This window comes from Scylla paramamosain, chromosome 33 (genome assembly GCF_035594125.1).
Source record: "Scylla paramamosain isolate STU-SP2022 chromosome 33, ASM3559412v1, whole genome shotgun sequence".
Lineage (NCBI taxonomy): Eukaryota > Metazoa > Arthropoda > Malacostraca > Decapoda > Portunidae > Scylla > Scylla paramamosain.
The window spans coordinates 6293541-6313233 of record NC_087183.1 but is presented as its reverse complement, the minus strand read 5'-3'; the positions used below and the strand labels follow the sequence as shown (position 1 = coordinate 6313233).

Here is a 19693-nt window from a genome sequence, read left to right as displayed (position 1 = left end):
GAAGGTACAGTACAATAAATAGTACGTATATTGGACTTAGAGGGCGTACCAACGCTGTAGTCATCGTAGTGCAGGCCTATTAAAAGGTAAACTCATTTATTATCACATTCCTATCTGGAAAAATTAGGTAGTGTACTTTGGTGGCAATCACATCGCACAGTCAGCTAATCAGTGGCATAACATGACGGCATCGTGCAGGACGAATCACGTTGGGCTCGTGACTCCTGCATGGCGCGCGATCCTCCCCGCGCCCCACACTGTTGACAATCGCGGGGAATTTTCTCTAGATTCGGGAACTTGGATCTCAAACAGGGATCGTTAATATAGAGGCTGCACCCCACTCCTCCCCCAACACCAAAATCCAAAATACGACGTTTCATCCTGGCGAACCAGGCTGAATTATTGATTAGTTTATTTTGGTTTTCAGATGGTCAGTCACACCCTGGCTTTTCTCTGCTATGTGGGCATGTTTGTGATTCCATTACATGTTGTTTAGGAAGAAAACATCTTATAACAAAATAAAATATATTTTTTTATTAAATCCAGATATATTTTATCCATTTATGTTACCTTTGTGTATTATTTTGCGGGAGCCTAATTTTGAACCTAACCGGGGTAAGTTTCAGGGAATTTCGACGGGGTGTGCGGGGCGGTCTGGGGAAGGCAGCAGAAAGGTTCCCGCGCTTTTCTCATACAGTGGTAAAGGGTCTGTGGTGGAGGAATAAACTTCGTTTATTTGTGGTATTACAGTGCAAGCCGTTCAACCTGTATTCACCGTGGAAAAGGAAGGAAGACACTGAATGTTGGTGGAAGGTGAGGAGCTTGTCAGTGTGAGGAGAGAGTGGCTGATGAGTGTGTGTTTGTGGCGGGGTTGCTGCTGCCGCTGGTTTGTTTACGTCAGGTGGTCACAGTACCTTGCCTATTGTTCCTTAAAAGCTGGACCTGTTTGCGGTCAGATGAAGATGATTTTATATATGGAAGGGTGAAGGCACGTCTGAAGGTTGGGTGTACGTGTGTTACTCTTTGTCTTGAGTGTGGTGGGCTGAGATGCATGGCTGGGGAGCTGGCTCTGGCCGTCACTCACTTCCTGTCGTTGTGTGATGGAAGGAATGAAGTTGTGCCCTCAGCATGTTACAGTTTCATTAATTAACTAACGTAATTGTTTATATACCTTACGAGGAGAATCCACCATAACTCAACCCCTACAGGCTTGGTATAAAAAAAAAGCCTCAGTGAAGGCTTTCCATTCATTCACCCTAACATTCATACTGTCATACTTTCGCTTAGAGGGAAGAAGGGCATCTCAGAATCTGGAGGTATGCCACTCAAACATAAATTGCATAGCAAGGGTAATAATAGTTTCTGTAAAAAGTAGGGCAGTGTGCCACATTGGACGAATCATACAGCTACAAGAAAATTGTATTACGAGTCAAGAACTTTGTTTGGCTACAGTAATTCTTTATGAAAAGACTGCCAGTCTTGAGACAATTCCAGTTGCTGACCAAACGACGCATGACACCAGGGCATGTAGTATGACAGGGTACATTTTTTCATAATTTGTACCGCAGATTTTTACTGTATCATGATTTCATGCTATACTAGTACGATAAATTACTATACTGTAATTTTGTACTGATTCTGCCCTTTTTTTTTTAAGTTACAATTTATATGTATGGTTTAACACTATTATTACCACTGCTATTCAACAGAATTAGTTTTATATAATACAATAATAAAATAATACAATTATATTATATGTATATACTTTTTTCCATTTTTTATATCCGGTTTCTCTCTATTTTATTAAGGCAAGGACAGTACCTTCCAACGAAGGACTTGGTTTTGGCATTTGGGAACCATTACCTCAAGTGATGCCCTTCCTTCCCTCGGATCGTGGCGAGGATTCAAACCCCATGTGCCTGAGGACCCCTCGGCCCCAAAAGCACGCACAGTCCCACTGTACCACAGTGGTCCCCTCTATTATATTATAGTAATGCTACAGTATGAAAATGATCAGTGATACGGTATTAACTTTCTCGTCATTGGCTGTCATGCATGCATTTAGCATGTTACACCGCAGCAGCATGACACCACCAGCCATATCTTCTTTTAATCCTAACCTTAAATCACTCAGTGTGTAGCACAACCCAGAAAATGCCCACTCCACACTGGCTTAAGTAACAGACATGACATTGGCTACTTCAAGTTTTTTAAGAATATTTTCCTGTTGATAATGCCACCACTGGAAAATGCATTCACTTTTTCTTATGCCTGAGACTTTTATGAACATTTTGAGATGTTCAGCCACCTCACTTTCCTTATTTGCACCCCACTGGGCTTCCAGCAAATCAATCAAATCAATTCAAAACAGGCTGAAAACTAACAGAAAAAAATTAGTTTCATCTGGAATAGAGAGGCTGGTGATAGAGTGAAATTTTACCTCTACTTTGAGCTTATGGATTTTGCCTCTGTAAGCTTATGGGCTCTATCTTAGAGTGACCATACAGACAATGAGATTTGTTATTTTTCAAGCCTGATATTGCTTTCTGTAAATTATTTCAATCCTTACCTGGTGAATTCCCCAACCCCTAACCCAGGGAGTGAAAAGAGGTCCATGGAAGCCACTCACTGCTAATGTGCCACCCCACTAATGATTAAGCAAAAATAATAATAATAATAAATAAATAAATAAATAAAATAAATAAGTAAATATAAATAAAAATTAGTAGTATTGTCTTTAAATGGCACAAGATAATCCACCTAGCCAATAAGAATAGTGAGCTAACTATCTGCTTGTGTCTACCCCTCGTCCAGATCTGTCAGTTTCCGTGAGTCATGGCGGAAAAGCAGGCGGTGATGGCTGGCATGAAGGCCGCCGACACAGACAAGCGGCGGGAGTCATATAGAAATTTAACCAAGTGAGTTTTATCAGTCCTTATACTTTTTTGTATTAAATTGAACTGGTGTTTATATTTTTGTTGTCCACTAACTTGATTCCTTCTATTTAAGAAAGTTTTGTCTTTCATTTATGTATAGTATTTCTTATGTCATGCTAATGATTCACATAATTTGTATGGGTGTGTTCCCTTTCCTCCATGATTTTTTCTTACTATGTTCTCTGATCACATAAGCTATAGTTTGGAATGAAGGTTATTTTATTTTCTCATAGTTTGTCTTACCAGTGATTCATATCATTTTGTGTGAATTTGTCCTGTTATCTTTAGAAATTTTGTTACCCTGTAAAGTATGAATGTTCTCTCTGATCACATTGCAGTTTGTTGGATGAGGATGAAGATAGCCTGGATTGGAGTGACTACATGGGTGCCAGTGATACAGAGAAGGTATTAAAGAATCTCAAGGTTGATCTCACCAGCCAGAATGAGAAGGAAGTTCTTGATGCATTGGGTGTCTGCGTGCATCTCCTGGCCAGCTCTTCTTTCTTGGCAGATATTGATACCATTGGCCAGAAGAGCTTGTGTGCCACCCTCATCAAAGTTCTGAAGACACAGAAGGATAAGAAGATAATAAACTTAGTTCTTCAGACCCTTGCCAGAAGTAGACTGAAGAAGGAAGCTTATCTTAGTGACAAGCAGGAAAACTTTGATGTCCTCAGAGAAATCTTGCAGTTGAAGGATCTGCCACCCCCAGTGATTTGTGAGGCATTGCAGGTCATATTGGTGCTGTTCAATGCTTGTCCGGACACTTCATTTAAGCTTGGAAAATTGTGGTTTCCAGTTACATTCTCAAAGATGTTTCATACCAGTGCAAAGGTTCGCAAAAGTGCCTTGGCTGTCACTGGCGAGGTAGGGGAGAAAATTGATAAGATGTCAGATCCTTCAGTGAGGAGTGATCTTGTTAAGACAGTGTTGCCAGACCTCAAGGACAAGTACTGTAAGGATATGGTTCGCATGGTGCTTGGTGGTGACTTCAGCATCCTTCAGGTGTGGCGAGAAACTGTGGTTCTGCTGGGCACTGTGCTGCACTCCAGTAGAAGTCTCATTAATTGTCTCCTGAATGTTGTGGAGAAAGCTTTCAAGATATCGGATCATGAGGTGAGAGTCGAGTCCTTCAACTCTTGGCGCACAATAATTGACAATTTTGCGCTTGATAAAAACTCATTAACAAATCAAATGAAGCTCAAGTTGCTACTCGCTCCTTTCAAAATTAACAATGCTAAAACTGAGGATGTGTGTTGTGCCAAATTGCGTGTGTGGTGGCATCTTGTGTGTCTCTTGTCAGATCAGAGGCATTTGGCCACCAACTTTGACCTGGCTGTAGTGCCATTGCTTTATTTTTGTTTTGTTGGTAGCATGCCATCTGAGAGAAACAAAGGTGGACTCAGTAACAGAAACCTCATCATGTCTGGTGCCTTGTCCTCTCCACACCGAACTTTCACCAGCCTCCATACCACTCATGCAGAAGTGCTGGCGCAGATACTAGCTACTGCCATTGATGCCCCCAAGTACAGGTATTCATTGCCAATTGTCGGGGAGCAAGTGATGTCCTCAGTCCTGTTCATGCGACACTACCCTCTGCTCCTGAAATGCTTTGATGAAGCAGTACAGACCCTGAAGTTCAGTGATGAACGGCAGAAATCTCTTGGTACCCTCATCTTCAGCTTCCTGTTGGCTCACATCCGAGACATCACCGCTGCAGACATCCAGAAGAAGGAGGTGGTGGCTGTGGTGAAGGAGCTGTTCAGTACTCTGTCACACATTGAGAGCCTTTGTCAGCCGGGGGATTCTCGGAGCCAGTTCCTCTTCAAGTTTTTCAATCTACTGACTGTGGGGAATCTGGCTTTGCCCAAGAAGGTTCTCAATTCCCATCAGTACCACATACCAACATCTGGAAATGGAGATGCCCAGGACATCATGTGTGGCACTCTCAGCAACCACCTCATTGCTCAGCTGTGCCGCCCGGCCCTCCTCCACCACTCTCTCTCTGGCAACGAGTAAGTGTGGCATATGACATTATCATCATTTGACTTGTGTTCGGTGAATAACAAAATGACTTTACTTGTTAGTTTATGGCATCCCATTTGCAAAGTCTCTCAGTGTAATCTTGTCCCTCAGGTTCATCAGTCTGTGGAGCACTGTGCTTGAAAACAGCCAGCCAGTGACGGGGAAGTTGAGGCTGCTGCAGGCTGCCATTCAGGAGCTGAGTGTATCAGCCATCCCATTCCTCTGCCCTGACCATCCCTTTATTCTGTACCACCTGTGGAATGTGGTGCTCAAACAGACAGCTACACACATTACCAAGGTAGTGTGGTGGCAGATCCGACTTGTTGACTTTTATTTCCCTCTTTTAGCTGAGGACTTTTTTTTTTTTTTTTTTTTTTTTTTTTGCTCATGTCTTGTGTGGAGCAAGCTGCTTTTTTCTAGGAAGCAACATGGCATACTTCTTTGTTTTATGTATGGAAATTCGACCTTTGTAAATCAGAGTAAAAAAAACAAAATTATTTTATTCATAATATCAAATATGTATTTTGAATTTTCAGAGATCATGATTTGCCTGTTTTGCCAAGTCCTGTTGTGTATTTGTCTCTTGAATGAGTTATTGTCTATATTCCAGTGTCGTGCTATTCCCTCCTGCTTCTCTCTCTCTCTCTCTCTCTCTCTCTCTCTCTCTCTCTCTCTCTCTCTCTCTCTCTCTCTCTCTCTCTCTCTCTCTCTCTCTCTCTCTCTCTCTCTCTCTCTCTCTCTCTCTCTCTCTCTCTCTCTCTCTCTCTCTCTCTCTCTCTCTCTCAGAACTATACATACAAGACCAGTCAGTTAATTTCCTTGCTGCTGCTTACAGATTAATGCCAGTGAAGGTGAGGACAGTGAGCCAGATTGGAACAGTGTGTACAGTGTTCTTCACTTCCCTGTTGTCCACGCCACAGAAGCCTTCACCTGTGCCCCTTTCACCATACATCAGGTATTACCATGTCTCCCTCTGCATCAACAGTAGGCTTGCATAGCTGCTTTGAGTGGAAGAGATGAGAGTGTTAAAAGAAGCAGGTATTGATGAAGGCTGAATGTTATCTGTATGGATGAAAACAGTGCTGTAATTAAAGATCTGAAAAAAGGAAAGTATGTCTACCAAGTTGTCTGCTTTACACAAAACTTTCCCTGCACAGCAAATCATGGAAGTGTGGGAGAATCTGTGGAGCAAGTTTGCACTCATCACCTCAGCCACACCCACCATGGAGCCCAACAGTGAGGTGGAGCATGTGGCCTCCACCCTGCTCTCCCTGTGCCAGGAAAAGACTTCAGATGTTGCTGATGTCCATATCGCTTTTTATGTCATGACTGTGGAATTCCTGGTTCGGCTGACGACAACCTTCCAGTATGCCAAGCTGGGCAAACCTGCAGAGCAGTGTGAGTATTGGGGAGTTATGCTCCTCTTGTCATCTGTTGGGGGCTCCTTAGAACACAGTATAGTATCTTTTGCATCTCCTGTGATGGAACTAAAATAAACAGCTGATGTTTTCAAAGCACCCACTCTGTTAGTTTTATCCTAGAAGGTGTAATAACAGTGCAAACCACATATGGGTGAAAATTGGCCAAGATGTTGTCTCTAATGCCCACAAGGTACCATTGCCCATAATAATCTTATAACCCTGCACCTCAGTCACACCTCTTCAGTTATGGTAGTATCATGTGATGTGGTGATGTAGAGAGAGGATGGAAAGTGCATGGTGATAAGGGGGATATACAAAGACACTAGATACCATAGGTGTGAAAGGAAGACATGTGATGAAATAGTGTGTTAGAATTTCAGAGAAAGAGAGGAGGGATAGGAAGTTAAGGAGTTGGAGTGTTCAAATGTAAAATGTATGGACAGGAATAAATGGAGACTAAAAATTTCTGAGCTGAAATTTAGTTTAGTGTGGCATTGTTCCCATTGCCAACATATCATGCAATTAATTGGATTTTGTTTGCAGTATCTCCCAGCCCAACAAAGACCAAGAAGAAGCCTCATCCTCTTCACAACCTGGGTTCCTCCTTGGAGCTGATCACAGAAGTGTTCGAGAGAGCTTGCTATATGGTGTCCAGCAGACGGATGTACATGGCTGAGAAGCTGTTCCAGGTGGTCCTCACCATGTTGAAGGGGATTCAGCTTGCCCCTATGAAATATATCCGGGAATTTATAATCCACATTGTGAAAATTATTACAAAATGTGTGAGAGTTAATCCTGCTGTTGTGTTTGACTTTAAAGCTGAGAAGAAGTGCATCAGCATACTGAAGTCTTTCTCTGGACTCATCAGGGTTTACATCACACACAAGGAAGCCACAGAATCAGTGCTGCAAGGCCTAAATGCTCTTGAGCCTCTGTTTTCTGCAGCCTTTGTGTCCACCAACAAAAAGGTAAAGCAAGAAGTTCAGAAGGTAATAGAGAACATTATTGGCTCTATTAGTGATGCTTCCTTAGGTGTCCCTCCATTCCTCCTTCAAGTACAAAAAAAGTGGGGCATCTCGGCACCCCAGACAGCCGGTGTGGAGGATGTCACGAATGAGTCCATGGAAGATTTCATCGAGGGAACACCTAAAGAAAGTAAGTAGTTTGTGAAGTAATTTGTTGAGCTGTTTAAAGTTTATTTTACTTGGCCCTTTGTTGCTTGATCAGAGAAAATTATGGTCCATTGGAGACTAGAGAGTATGAAGATTCTTTAGTTGTATGGTTTTTCCCTTGGTAATGTTCAGGCAAGACTTAGTTTATTTATGTAGCCACTTACCACCTGTCATGAGAGAGAGAGGGAGAGAGGTATATTCTTGATGTAATTGACTTAAAGAAGGAACGGAGTGTATTATGGAAAGAGTAATGTGTTTGAGGATACTAAATAATGTTTATGGAAGGAATAAGACATTTTAGAGGAAGCTGCCATGTTCGATTTTTCTCCCAAACCCACAGAAAGAACAGCCAAGTCTCTGTCAAGCCTCAGCAGCAAGGTCTCCTCCCCAAGAAGAGCAACTCCTGTCTCAACAAGGAAGCAGAAAACAGAGCAGTCCAACAAAAAGGATGTGAGTCAAAACCAAACTAACACAATACCAGTCTTTCTTTCTGAATAATCTTGTTCCTTTTCTTGTACTTTTCTCCTATATTGTGTAGTCACTGGTGAGCCTGACCAAAATAACCTCCGTCCACATGATAAACTCCATTGTACTTCATCTCTCAGCAGATATTTATTTATATTTACTTTTGTCAATTATATCTGGTCATTTGTAAAACAGCTATATATTACTGGTATTTTTATAACTACTTTAACCCTTAAAACCCAGGTGGTTCCTTGGAACACACTGAATTAGTTCATTTCGACTCTAAATCATACAAAATTAGATACTTTTAGACCAAGAATTTTGGTAGATACAATACACAGCTCAGTGATTTTAAGACCACACGTGAAACTTCCTAAAATTGTGTAATCTTTCCATAAAATAAGAGCATAAGACAGCCACGCGACTCAGGGGGTTAATGGAAGGATGGTGTTGACTGATAATTATTTTTTCTGTAGGACAAGCGTGCATTGGCAGCATCCACACCTCCCACCAGGTACTCAGTGAGGGTGAGGAAGATTGAGCTCAGCATGGAGAAGAACTCAGATGCTGCTTCTGTTCACTCCAGCACTCCTGCCACTCCAGACAGTTCCTCGAGCAGGTGAATGATCTCATAAGGAAGGATTTCTTGCTCTCACAAGGTTTAGAGTTGTAAAGAAAGGTGATAGGATGATAAATTTAGGAATACAATTCTTCTGAAATTGATATAAAGCTTAAACTGAAAAGAATCTGAGAAACGAATGTGAATTAATATGAAGATTAATTTTGTCTTATCCTTTGTCTTTCAATCTGTTTGCTATTGCATTCATCAGCTGTCAGTTTTATTACTAAAAATCCATTTATATCCATATCCTTCTATCATGTAGAAATTAGCAAAGCTTCTATACCATCAGAATCAGCCTTGGTATATTTTGCTGCATTCCTCAAACTCCTAATCATTAATACGATTTCTTTTCTTTCTTTTTCCAGATCGTCTTCTGGTATGTCTGGTGAGGATGCCGTGACAAGAGTCATAAGAACCTGTCGAAATGCACCATCGCCACAGAGCAGAGAAGCAAGACACGCCTCTGCACACTCATCATCAGAATCTGAGGAAAAAGAACATGATAAAGCAGCCACAAGGCAGCCAACAAGCAGCAGTGACCCAATAGTCATATCAAGCACAGACTCAGACAAGATGGCAAAGGATGACACAGGCTCAGAGTGCAAAGAACAGAACAATTCTTTGAACCACTCTAAAGAAAACAATGAAGATGCTGATTGTAGTGAGGTGCTTTGGAAGTTTGAGGACACACCAATTCCTCTCGGTTGGACACAGGATAAGGGAAGCAAAAGGGGAGAGAACAAGAAACAGAATGCATCTAAAGAGAAGTTGGAAAAAAGAAATGAAGATCTGTGTGCTGTACTACATGACACTTCACTCGAGGTACAGAAATTGCTTGATGACAGGTGTCTTGATGAAGATGTTGAGGAGCCCACCACTCATAAGACTAAACATGAACAGTCTTCCTCTTGCTGGAAATCACCCAAGACAGCTGAATTCACAAAGGAAACAAAAGTGATTCGCAGTTCTGCCAGAAAGAAGAGAATTAACTTTATGGCAGTGAATGTGTCCCCAAGTGTTGTCAAGGATATAAAGCTAGCAGAGCAGAAGCCCAAGGTGAAGATCACAAATGACATCAAGGAACCCTCACAGAGCATAGTGGTGTTAAGTGACTCAGATGAAGATCTGGATTGTGGACTCCCAGATGTGAATAAGCCCATATTAGAGAAGAAAGAGAAGAATACTTCAGACAAAAAGCAACTGAAGGAAATGTTGCCCTGCAAACTCACAACAGAGGAGCAGGTGAAGAACATTGTGCCTGAGAGCTCTTCATCAGGAGTGAAAAGGAAACGAAAGCTGTTTAATGGACAAGAAACTGTTGAAATATCTGCCAAGAAGAGAAAAACTGAAGACACAACCCAGAGCCTCAGCAGCAGCTTTGAGGATTCCATAACTGAAATAGGATGTAGTAATTCTGAAGGTATTCTGAGTAAAATTATGAAGGAAGCATCAAAACCCTTGAGGAAAACCAGATCTCACTCTGGCCAGACTGATAATGAAAAAGAGGAAAGCAAAACCAAGTCAGCATTTTCCCCCAAGGTCACACGGTCAGGACGCAAGATTGTGCCCCCAAACAAGGACATGCCAGAACCCATGACTCCACCCAAGAAAGCCAAGAAGAAGCTGCACCAGGAAGCCAATCCCTCACGAGCAGAGGAAACGGCAAGGTCCAGCAGTGGCCTTGAGAACGCTGCTGCCTGCCTTGAAGGCATTGAGTCTCCATCAACAGAAGAGGAGTCTGGTCCTGAAAGTGAGATGGAAGTAGACCATCCATCAGGTGACAAAGTGGATGTTCCAGAGAATGAACCAAAGAAGTGTGAAGAGATTGATAATGAGACTAAAGAATCTGAGTTTGACTTTGATATGTCTGTTACTATCATTGGAAGTTGTGATGCCTCCACAGAAAAAAACTCATCTTCAAAATCAAAGGTGGAGGAAACAGAGAACCTCAAGATTCCATTATCAGAGATCCAGAAAGACAGTATTGAGGAAGTGGATAAGAGTTTGGATATTAGTGACACAGTTGATTGTTGTGTTGAGGACAAGGAAAGTTCTTGTGTTCTTGTTGAAGAGGCACACATCAAAGAGAATGTAGGGAACAGCTCAGAGAAGACCAAATCAAAATCAGCTGAAGTACCACCAGAAGAAGAACAACAGGCACAGGAAACATTGGAGAAGGAAAAAGGTGTGGATCTATACGAGGATTTAAGTGATGGCCAGAAAACCTCAGAGGAATCGACCCCAATGGAGTGTGGCCAAGACCTTGAAGGGGAGGTGAGTTACCCAGCAGCCCGGCCAGGAGCTGAGATCCTCGACGACAGTGTGTCTCCCGAGGGTGGGGATCAGCATGAGGACACTAGTGCACCAGGACAAGTCACTGAGGAGAAAAATGACATCAAGCAGATATGTGTAGAACAAGACAGACTAATAGAAGACAGAGACACGCCATTCTCTCTAGATGAATTAAGTGAGGACGAAGATGAAGATGACAGTAGAGAGGATGAAGAGGACAAATCTTCATGCGGAGAGGATGTCCATGAAACAAGCTATAGTCCAACCTCTCCAGAACCTGAAATTGAGGATGAAGAAGAGGAAGAAGAATATATTAGTGCTGGCCAGGGAGAGAAGGCAGAGGAGGATGAACAAGGAGAGGAAAAGGCAGAGACTACAGTGTCTGATGTTGACAAGATGCAGCAAGAAGCATCAAGTGATGAAGTGCAAGAGTCAGAGAATGTTGTAAATCAAGAACAGGAAAACTTAGAAAGAACAAACTGTGAAAGTGACAAAGTGGAACCAGAATTAGGTGTTAAAGAGGGAACAAGACTTTCCTTATCTGAGGAAATTGTCATTACAACCAGTACAGTTACCAAAGAGTCAGAAATAGAAAAAATGGACACATCTACTGATGAAGGTGAGGAAAACCAGGGAGGAGACAGTGCCTCTAGTGAGGAGGTGAAGGTTACTGATGACACAAATGTAGAAGCATCAGAGGATGTGATGGATGTCGAGGATGACAGTGGAGTGTCTGTTAATGTGCAGGAAGAATTATCTGAGGCACACAACAAAAAGTCTAAACAAGTACTTGGTGAAGCACAGACTGAGCTGCAGGAGGATTTAGTGAGTGTCTCAAGAAATGTGGAAGACAGCAAAGAGTTTGAGGAAGCATCATTTACAACAAAGGACTCTGATGAAATTCACAAGGTGACTGAATCTGATGTGTCCAATGGTGCCATGAGTAAAGAAGAAAAAGAGTCCGAACAGACCACATCCAATAAAAAACAGTTGCTGTCTGAAGATAATGAAATAAAAGAGGTAATAATCAGTGAGAATGAGTCTTCAGATTCCTTAAGGAAGGAAAATGAAGTTAATGTGACTTCAGATGTTACTGATGAGGTTGAGAAGATAGTCTTCAGCCCAAAAGTGCTTAGGAGCTGTAAAGCAAAGGTTGATGCTGATAAGACAGTCTTCAGTCCAAGCAGAAGTGTTGAGGCTGCAGTAGTTGATTCTAAAGGGACTCTTGATAGTGTTGAGGAAGTCTCCAGCCCAAACAAGACCATTGTTGTTGATGAGATAGACCCTGTTATAGTAAAAGAGGTTCAGGTGAATCAAACAGTCTCTAGTCCAACCAAAGGTGAAGCAGTCTCCAGTCCAAGAAAGACAGTTCACACAAAAGAGATAATGAACAGTCCACTGAACTCTGAGCATGACAGAGAGACAGTGTCTAGTCCACCACAGCCTCTTACAACTACAGAAGCAGCAGCATCCATCCCAGAGACAACAAAGGGCAAATCCCAGGAGGCCAGCAGTGATACAGGAAAGCATGAGGTGGAGAAGGAAGCAGACTGCAAGGCCCCCACAGAGAGCACAGCAGACACAGAAGCAGAGGTCACACTTGCCGCCCTCGTGCCCAGTGAAGCTTTGGAGGAGCTGGTCACCAACACCAGACAGCAGGAGGAGGAACTTTCCCCTGACAAATCATCTCGGTCGAGGCTGAATCTTACTGTGAGCACACCGGAGAGGATGAAGCAGCGTGGTGCCCTCATGCATGCCGGGTCCCGGGCTGCCCTGCTGGTAGCCTGTGCAAAGAAGAATATCAAGAACAGAGGAGGTGGAGAGGGTGAGTCTCCTGCCAGTGTACTAACAGGTGAGTAGGTGTCTTGTCATCTCATCACCACAACCTGACTCACCTGTTGAATGAGTGGAGTGATTCTTAACTTTGCACTCAGGCAGTGTACCAACACTAATGTTACTGCTGTATTAGAGGGCTGCTGCTTTGCTGCTGTCACTTTGTCTAGGATAATCTCTCTCTCTCTCTCTCTCTCTCTCTCTCTCTCTCTCTCTCTCTCTCTCTCTCTCTCTCTCTCTCTCTCTCTCTCTCTCTCTCTCTCTCTCTCTCTCTCTCTCTCTCTCTCTCTCATTATTGGTCAGACAAATGCAGATTTCATCTTTAATGTAATGTCTTAAAACTTCTGTGATTAGATTGTGTATCTGTCTTATCATGTCAGAATTGGGTGGCTAATATCCTTCTTGTGGCCACCAGAGGGAGGACGATCAAGGTCTCTGGGCCTGTCCCCCATCAGGAGGAGCGTCCCCGGCAGACCCTCTCCAGGACACTCTCCAGATGGCCGCAGGAGGAGCCTTCTTGACAGGTGAGCCCCACATCCCTTCCCGCAGCCTTTCACTGAACTCATCGCCAGTGCATTGAGGCTTGCTAAGCTCATCAGTGTGTGCTTGTGGCTCTTGAAGACTAAATGATATCAGAAGCTCATGTATATGAAGCAGTATGAGTAAAATCACTTGAGTAAAGGTTTCAAATTTCTGTAGTCAATTAGAGTAAAGGTTTCAAATTTCTGTAGTCAATTAGAGAGTGCAGTGGTGATGAATAAAGAAAAGTTTGAGTCTTGTGAATTAGAATGACAATGGGTATAAATTTTTGCTGTGAAATAAGATTGGTTATAGCTATTATGAGGATGTTTTAGAGTTGATGTCTGTTTTGAGTTCAGAATAGCAGTGGTGACAAATAATACAGTAGTTGTTACCTATGATGATGAAAATAACACTAGTTGGTATTATGAGGAAGTCAGTTTGAGCTGGTATTATAAGTCTGTCAGTTTGAGCTGGTATTACAAGGAAGTCAGTTTGAGCTGGTATTATTTTCTATGTTTGGTGGCTGCAGACCGTGGGTGAAGCACTCCCCCTCCCCCGGTGCCTCACCCTCCCCCAGCATCCTGAAGAGAACACTCCTCAGCGACGGCTTAGGTGAGTGTGATCACAAGGGTCACAGTCTGTAGATGTGAGGGATTGATTGGTTGACATTAAAACTACAGAGCTGTGCACTAAAAAGGTTACTGTGTGCGTAAAGATTGCTGAGGGAACGAAAGGGTTCAGTGAAGGTCATGAAGGGATAAGGGGATTCTTGATAGAGTCTAGGCAGGGTTTTAAGGGTTCATTGAGTTAAGTGAGTGATAGAAGGGTGCACTGGGGTGATATTAAGGATTCTTGGATAGGTGGTGATTCTCTCTCTCTCTCTCTCTCTCTCTCTCTCTCTCTCTCTCTCTCTCTCTCTCTCTCTCTCTCTCTCTCTCTCTCTCTCTCTCTCTCTCTCTCTCACACACACACACACACACACACACACACACACACACACACACACACACACACACACACACACACACACACACACACACACACACACACACACACACACGACTCACCCTTCCCCTCACACACAGATGGGGACACATCGTCACCTCCGCCCACAAAGTATCGGCGGGTGAGCTTTGCCGACCCTCCCGTCTCAGACCGGGTGGAGATCCCTCCCTCACCACGCACCCTGAAGGGGATCCGGGCACAGAAGAGGCTGGACATGACTCGCATGGCCTCTGAAGTGAAAGGTGAAGCACTGTGGTTTGTTGTGGTGCCTGTGGTGGCCATAGTGGTGGTGATGCTGGTGCTGGTGGTAGTACAGGTGTATTGTAGTGTATAAATGAAATGTGGTCTGTAATAGCAGATTATGAACTGAAAACTCAAATCAGGATTCATTGTAGACTACAGATTTTTCTCATTTAATGTATTTTCACTATTTCATAACCACCCCATGTGGGATTTCTAGCTTGATATATAGATAGATTGTTTTATGAGGGAACTTTTTATGACCTCTGTAAGTGCAAATTCAACAATGAAGGATAAAATAATTTAAATTTATAAATATTCATAATTGAGATTATTGCACTGTGCTGTCTCTATGGCATGAAGTCCCCTCCCTCATCCACACCAGTAACTTGTGATGCATGCAGAGGCATCAGAATCATTGTGCATGTTCCTGTTCATCCAAGATGGCTGCCGCTCCACAGACTCTGATGCCCAGCTGGGGGAGAAGCATGTGACCCAGGAGGCAGACCCTGAAGTGGTGGACCTGTCCCCGGCCCTGCACACCTGCCAGGACAGTGTGGACCAGGTGGCTGCACTGCTCACCTCAACCTCCATGTAAGGCTTGTCATCAGTGTGTCAGTATTCACCACTTTGTTGATGTCTTCCTCTAGCCTTCTTGTTCAGTGTCTCCATCAATGATTCTGAAGTCTGTTCTTTCTGACAACTTTATTGATGTTGTTTATGATCTTTTTTTAATATTTATTGTTCCTTAGTTGTCATGTTTCTTTTTCATTATATTGTCTTTATGATATTTCCCTCCTTGGATCTGCTTCATCACTGGAAGAGATCCCTGAAGTAGGAAAAGGCATCAGAAATATAGACTGATGGATAGTGTGCTTGTGGGCACCTCGTCTTGGCTACCTCCTCCTTGTGAGGGTCATCAGCCTGGTACACATTTATAGGTTATTTTGTAATCAGCCTTTTCCCCAAATATTTGAGATGGAATCTCCTTAAAAAGCAGAAAACAGGAATGCATTTCAGGATTAAAATAATGAAATACAAAGCTCTGAAGAGTCCAACAGATGCACAATGGACCCCTCACTTGAAAGAAGCTTTCTTAGAACAAATTTTTTTTACATATTTATGTTTCCTTAACTTACATTCATATGCTTTGTGATACCTTTTCTTATTTTATTTATTTATTCACTTATTTTCATATATTTGTTTCTTTAATTGTTTATTTATTTATATATTTTTATATTTTGTGCTCAGCATTTAAAAGTTATCTAAGCTTCTGACAATGTAGATGACCCAAAGTTATGTGAATGATGAGAGTAACCAAATGCTGCAAGACTATAAGAACTTTTGAGGGCAAAAAGATTACCCAAACATTTAAGTAAGTGTTGATAAGAACAACCTAACACTTCCCTCGCTGTGGTCAGGTTGCCAGGTCTCCTCAGCAGCCTGGAGAACATGGGGGTGACCACAGTGGGACAGTTGTGCAAGCTGAGTGAGTGGGACATCAGTTCACTCCCCATCAAGCCCCCCAAGGCCACCAACCTCCGCAGGGTGCTCAAGGAATATGAAAAGACGTGGTTAAGGTGAGGGAATGGATTGCAGTTTTCTTGTAAGCTTTCTATCTATGTGCCAAGCTGACACGTTTCTTAAAGGGGAATAGTCAAGACAAGGCATTCACTTAACTGGATCCTTTCACTCAGTCTCTTTCAATCCTTTATGAACAAAGAGAATGCAATGGTAGTATTTTTCATTCTGGCTGCAGTGTGCTCATCTGCCACTGTTTGTGAAAAGGTGTGGAATTAAAGATCACATGCCAAGGATCTTGACACACCAGGATTGGATGATTTAGTGCAACAATGGAAAGTAAAAGGTTTTGCCGTAAATTTTATTCCCTCAACACTACCAAATCTTATTCACACCTACCCTGTTCTCTCATCCTAGATCTGAGGGATTTGGTAGAAAGTTAAATGTTGAAAGTAAAATATTTTGCCAAAAAATTTTTTTCCCACAATGCTACCAAATCTTTGCACACTCTTATCCAATTCTCTCATTCCTTTCAAATCAGTAATCACTCTTATCCAGTTCCCTGATTCCTACCAAGTCTGTACTCACTCTCACCCTATTCTTTCATTCCTACCAAATCTGTACTCGCTCATCTTGTTCCCCTCATTCCTACCAAGTCCGCTCTCTTTCTTATCCTGCTCCCTCATTCCACACAGGGAGATCTCATCCACCAACTCAGCAGCAGCAGATCAGGTTGAGGTGAGCCTGGCGAAGATGTTTGGTGAGCTGGATGACAAGGAGAACCTGAGGCCAAACCACCAGGAGTGTGCTGCACCAGAGGTCACCAAGGCAGAGGCTGAGGTCAAGGAAAGTGTGGCTAGTGCAGGGAGAAGTTCTCATGCCGACAACATACAGGAAATTATGGAAATGGAGGATATCACACCTCTCTATTCCTCCCCAGAAGGTAAATGTCAGGAATATTAAGGTGCTTTATTTGTTTATATTTTATTAATATTGTTATTATTACTATTTACTTGTTTATTATTATTATTATTTTTTTTTTACATGTCATTTTGTTACTTTTTGTTAAGCTTATATAAACTTGAGGAATATGTGGGAGTGATTTGTGGTATAGAAATTTGTGGGAAAGATAGTGAAAATATTTGAGAGAAGGTAGAAAGTAGAGAAAGAAAGAATGAAGGGCTATTACAGGGTAGAGTGTGGAGAGAAGTAAGTGGTTAGTTGATCAATGGCCATCTTGAGGGAGTGCCAGGGGCCAGGCTTCTGAACATGTAGAAGTTTGGATTGATAGATGAAAGATGACAAAAGAAGGAGATACTAGATTCTTCATTCCTGAGATTAATGTACAGATTGATTCATGTCCCCAGGCATATGTGTAGATTGATCAACAAATACCAACAAAGAGAAATTACAAACTCTTGAAATGCTTCACTTCATTAGGCAGACCTGTACATAAATAGATGATGTCTGGAGAAAGAATACATAAAGCTTGATAAATAAGTGTCAACAAAAAAGAAACTAGGTACTAAATTCTCCTTAATTCTCCAGAAACAGAAGAGGAGACTCTGAAGAACTTGTACAGGAGAGCAAGTGATGATGATTTGGATGCCCAGAAGAAGCTGCTGGACCACCTCTTGCAGACACTTCCCTCGACTGACGTGGCGGAGGCCATCGCCCGGTGCATCAAGGCCCGCATGGCAGACATCACTCCCACTACATGATTCTCGGCCCTCATCCCAGAATGATGTCACCATTCCAGTGCTTTTATGATTGTTAATGTAAATATTGAAGTACAAAGCTTTAAGTGAGCTGGACTCATGTGCCTTTGCAAGAAAATGAAGTGACAAATTTTTCCTGTGATTAGAAATGAGGAAATGAAGTAGATATTGTTGAAGATGATCATGAACTTCTCTTGTGTGCCTTTGCAATAAAATGGTGAAATGCTGGAAAGTTTTATTAATTAGGAACAAAGTTTACTGAAGAGCTGAGTGAATGTGAAAGAAATAGGCAAAGACGCAAGAGAAAAGCCATGATGAAATTGATCCGAGGAGCAATGCAAACTAGAACTGAATTATGGATACAAAAATTATGGCATTTATAGGAATGAAGTGAAGGTTCTACTGGCATAAAAATAAATCTTGTAAAATGGAAGGATAATGGTGAAGTTTTGAGAAATTAGGGAAGATGGAATTTGGTATAAAAGGAAAAGATGAAGAGTTGGACCTTCTGAGAAATTAAGGAAGGTGAAAAGAATAGAGGAGACTTGAGTGTATAAGAATGAGGTACAGGAGCTGGTATAAGTGTGGATTTCTTTGGTCACAAGCACAAGGAAGCTCCAAGGAATACGCACCAAAATAAATGAAAAATAGAATTAAGAGGGCAAAATATGAAGCAAGTTGGAGAAATGGAAAGTGGTTATGGTATGCAAGACAAGTGAATGACAGGTGCAGGTGTGAAGTGATCGGTGTGTGAGAGATGTAAATGAAAGATGCAGAAATGAAGAGAAGTGAAAATTAAAGTGAAATGACTAATGTGACAGAAGTGAATGAAATATGTGCTGAAATGAAATCAAGGCTGAGTGAATTATTTAAGAGGAAGTGAAATGAAGGTAAAAGTAATGGTATGTGAGAGACAAAATGAAGGAAGTAAAGTAAACAAAGACATGATAAACACAAGTCAGGATGCTGCCTTGTCCATGAACCAAGTGTGCCCAAGTGCCCCTGAATACTCATTCCACGAAGCTGTACAAACAAAGGGAGGACAGCTGTGTTGAGGTCCCTGGCTGTGAGTGCTGTGCTGTGCTGTGCTTAGATGAGGTGCAGCATTCAACCCTGAAGTCACAAACTTCTTCCCTCCATGCCTTGCCCGTGATGTCCCGCAGGCTGGCAGTGTCCCTTCGGTGGTGTCCTGGTGTCACTCTTGGCACCCTTTGCCCAGTGACTTATGGATTTGATGGTGTTGAATACTTTGTGTTGCATTTATTCTTTCTGAAGCTTATGACTCTTAGGAAAAACAAATTGACTTGATATGTTTATCATATAAAAAATTAATCTCACAATGTCATTGAATACTTTTTATTTTGTATACCAATTTTTTTGGAAAAGCATTTGGATTGAGCCATGATTGCACAAAGTATACATTGTTAAGATGACTACCTATGCATATCATATTGACATAGATCAAATTCCTTGAATAAAAAGTAAATCCTACATTAAGGCTTGTTGATTTTGTACTGTAGTGCAAGGGTTTGCTTTGAATAAACTTGTTTCCTTATAGGTAGGATGTGTATTTTACAGTAAAGATTTTTACAGATAACATCCTATAGTTTTATATCATTCCTGGCCCTGTAACATTGCATCCTTACTTTTATATTCCCTGAAAATAGTACATAGCTTTATTTATATTTCTTCCCCCTTAAGGTTGCATACTCGTAGTTTTATGCCAGTATATTTCTTTGAATAACATTGTCATTATACATACTTGCATGGTCTGCCTAGCTTTATGAATATTGTCCTGTCTAACACTGCAGAGCTCGCCATTGTACTCACATATATTACATTGCATTGTCATGTACATCTACCCTTGCCTAGGATGTTACATCCCAGCTGACGCAGAGCTGCAAAGTGAGACCAGTGGCTT

At 42.0% G+C, this 19693-nt stretch overlaps 1 protein-coding gene across 3 annotated transcripts; it reads left to right on the top strand.

Moving 5' to 3' along the window:
• The first annotated feature begins 646 nt into the window (after positions 1-646).
• LOC135089561 (telomere-associated protein RIF1-like) lies at positions 647-19371 on the top strand. 3 transcript variants are annotated; one of them, XM_063985264.1, is made up of 18 exons: positions 647-813; positions 1809-1990; positions 2815-2918; positions 3275-4951; positions 5073-5259; positions 5797-5916; positions 6119-6359; positions 6926-7537; positions 7895-8004; positions 8496-8638; positions 9007-12785; positions 13182-13290; positions 13818-13900; positions 14374-14535; positions 14995-15127; positions 15955-16113; positions 16750-16997; positions 17603-19371. In XM_063985264.1, exons 3-18 carry the CDS (start codon positions 2836-2838, stop codon positions 17773-17775), a joined length of 8019 nt encoding a protein of 2672 aa, XP_063841334.1. In that variant the 5' UTR covers positions 647-813; positions 1809-1990; positions 2815-2835; the 3' UTR covers positions 17776-19371. The 3 variants fall into 3 exon arrangements, with proteins under 3 accessions (XP_063841334.1, XP_063841335.1, XP_063841332.1); XM_063985265.1 differs by lacking the exon at positions 1809-1990 and having other exon boundaries at positions 9007-12758; XM_063985262.1 differs by lacking the exon at positions 1809-1990.
• The last annotated feature ends 322 nt before the right edge of the window (positions 19372-19693 follow it).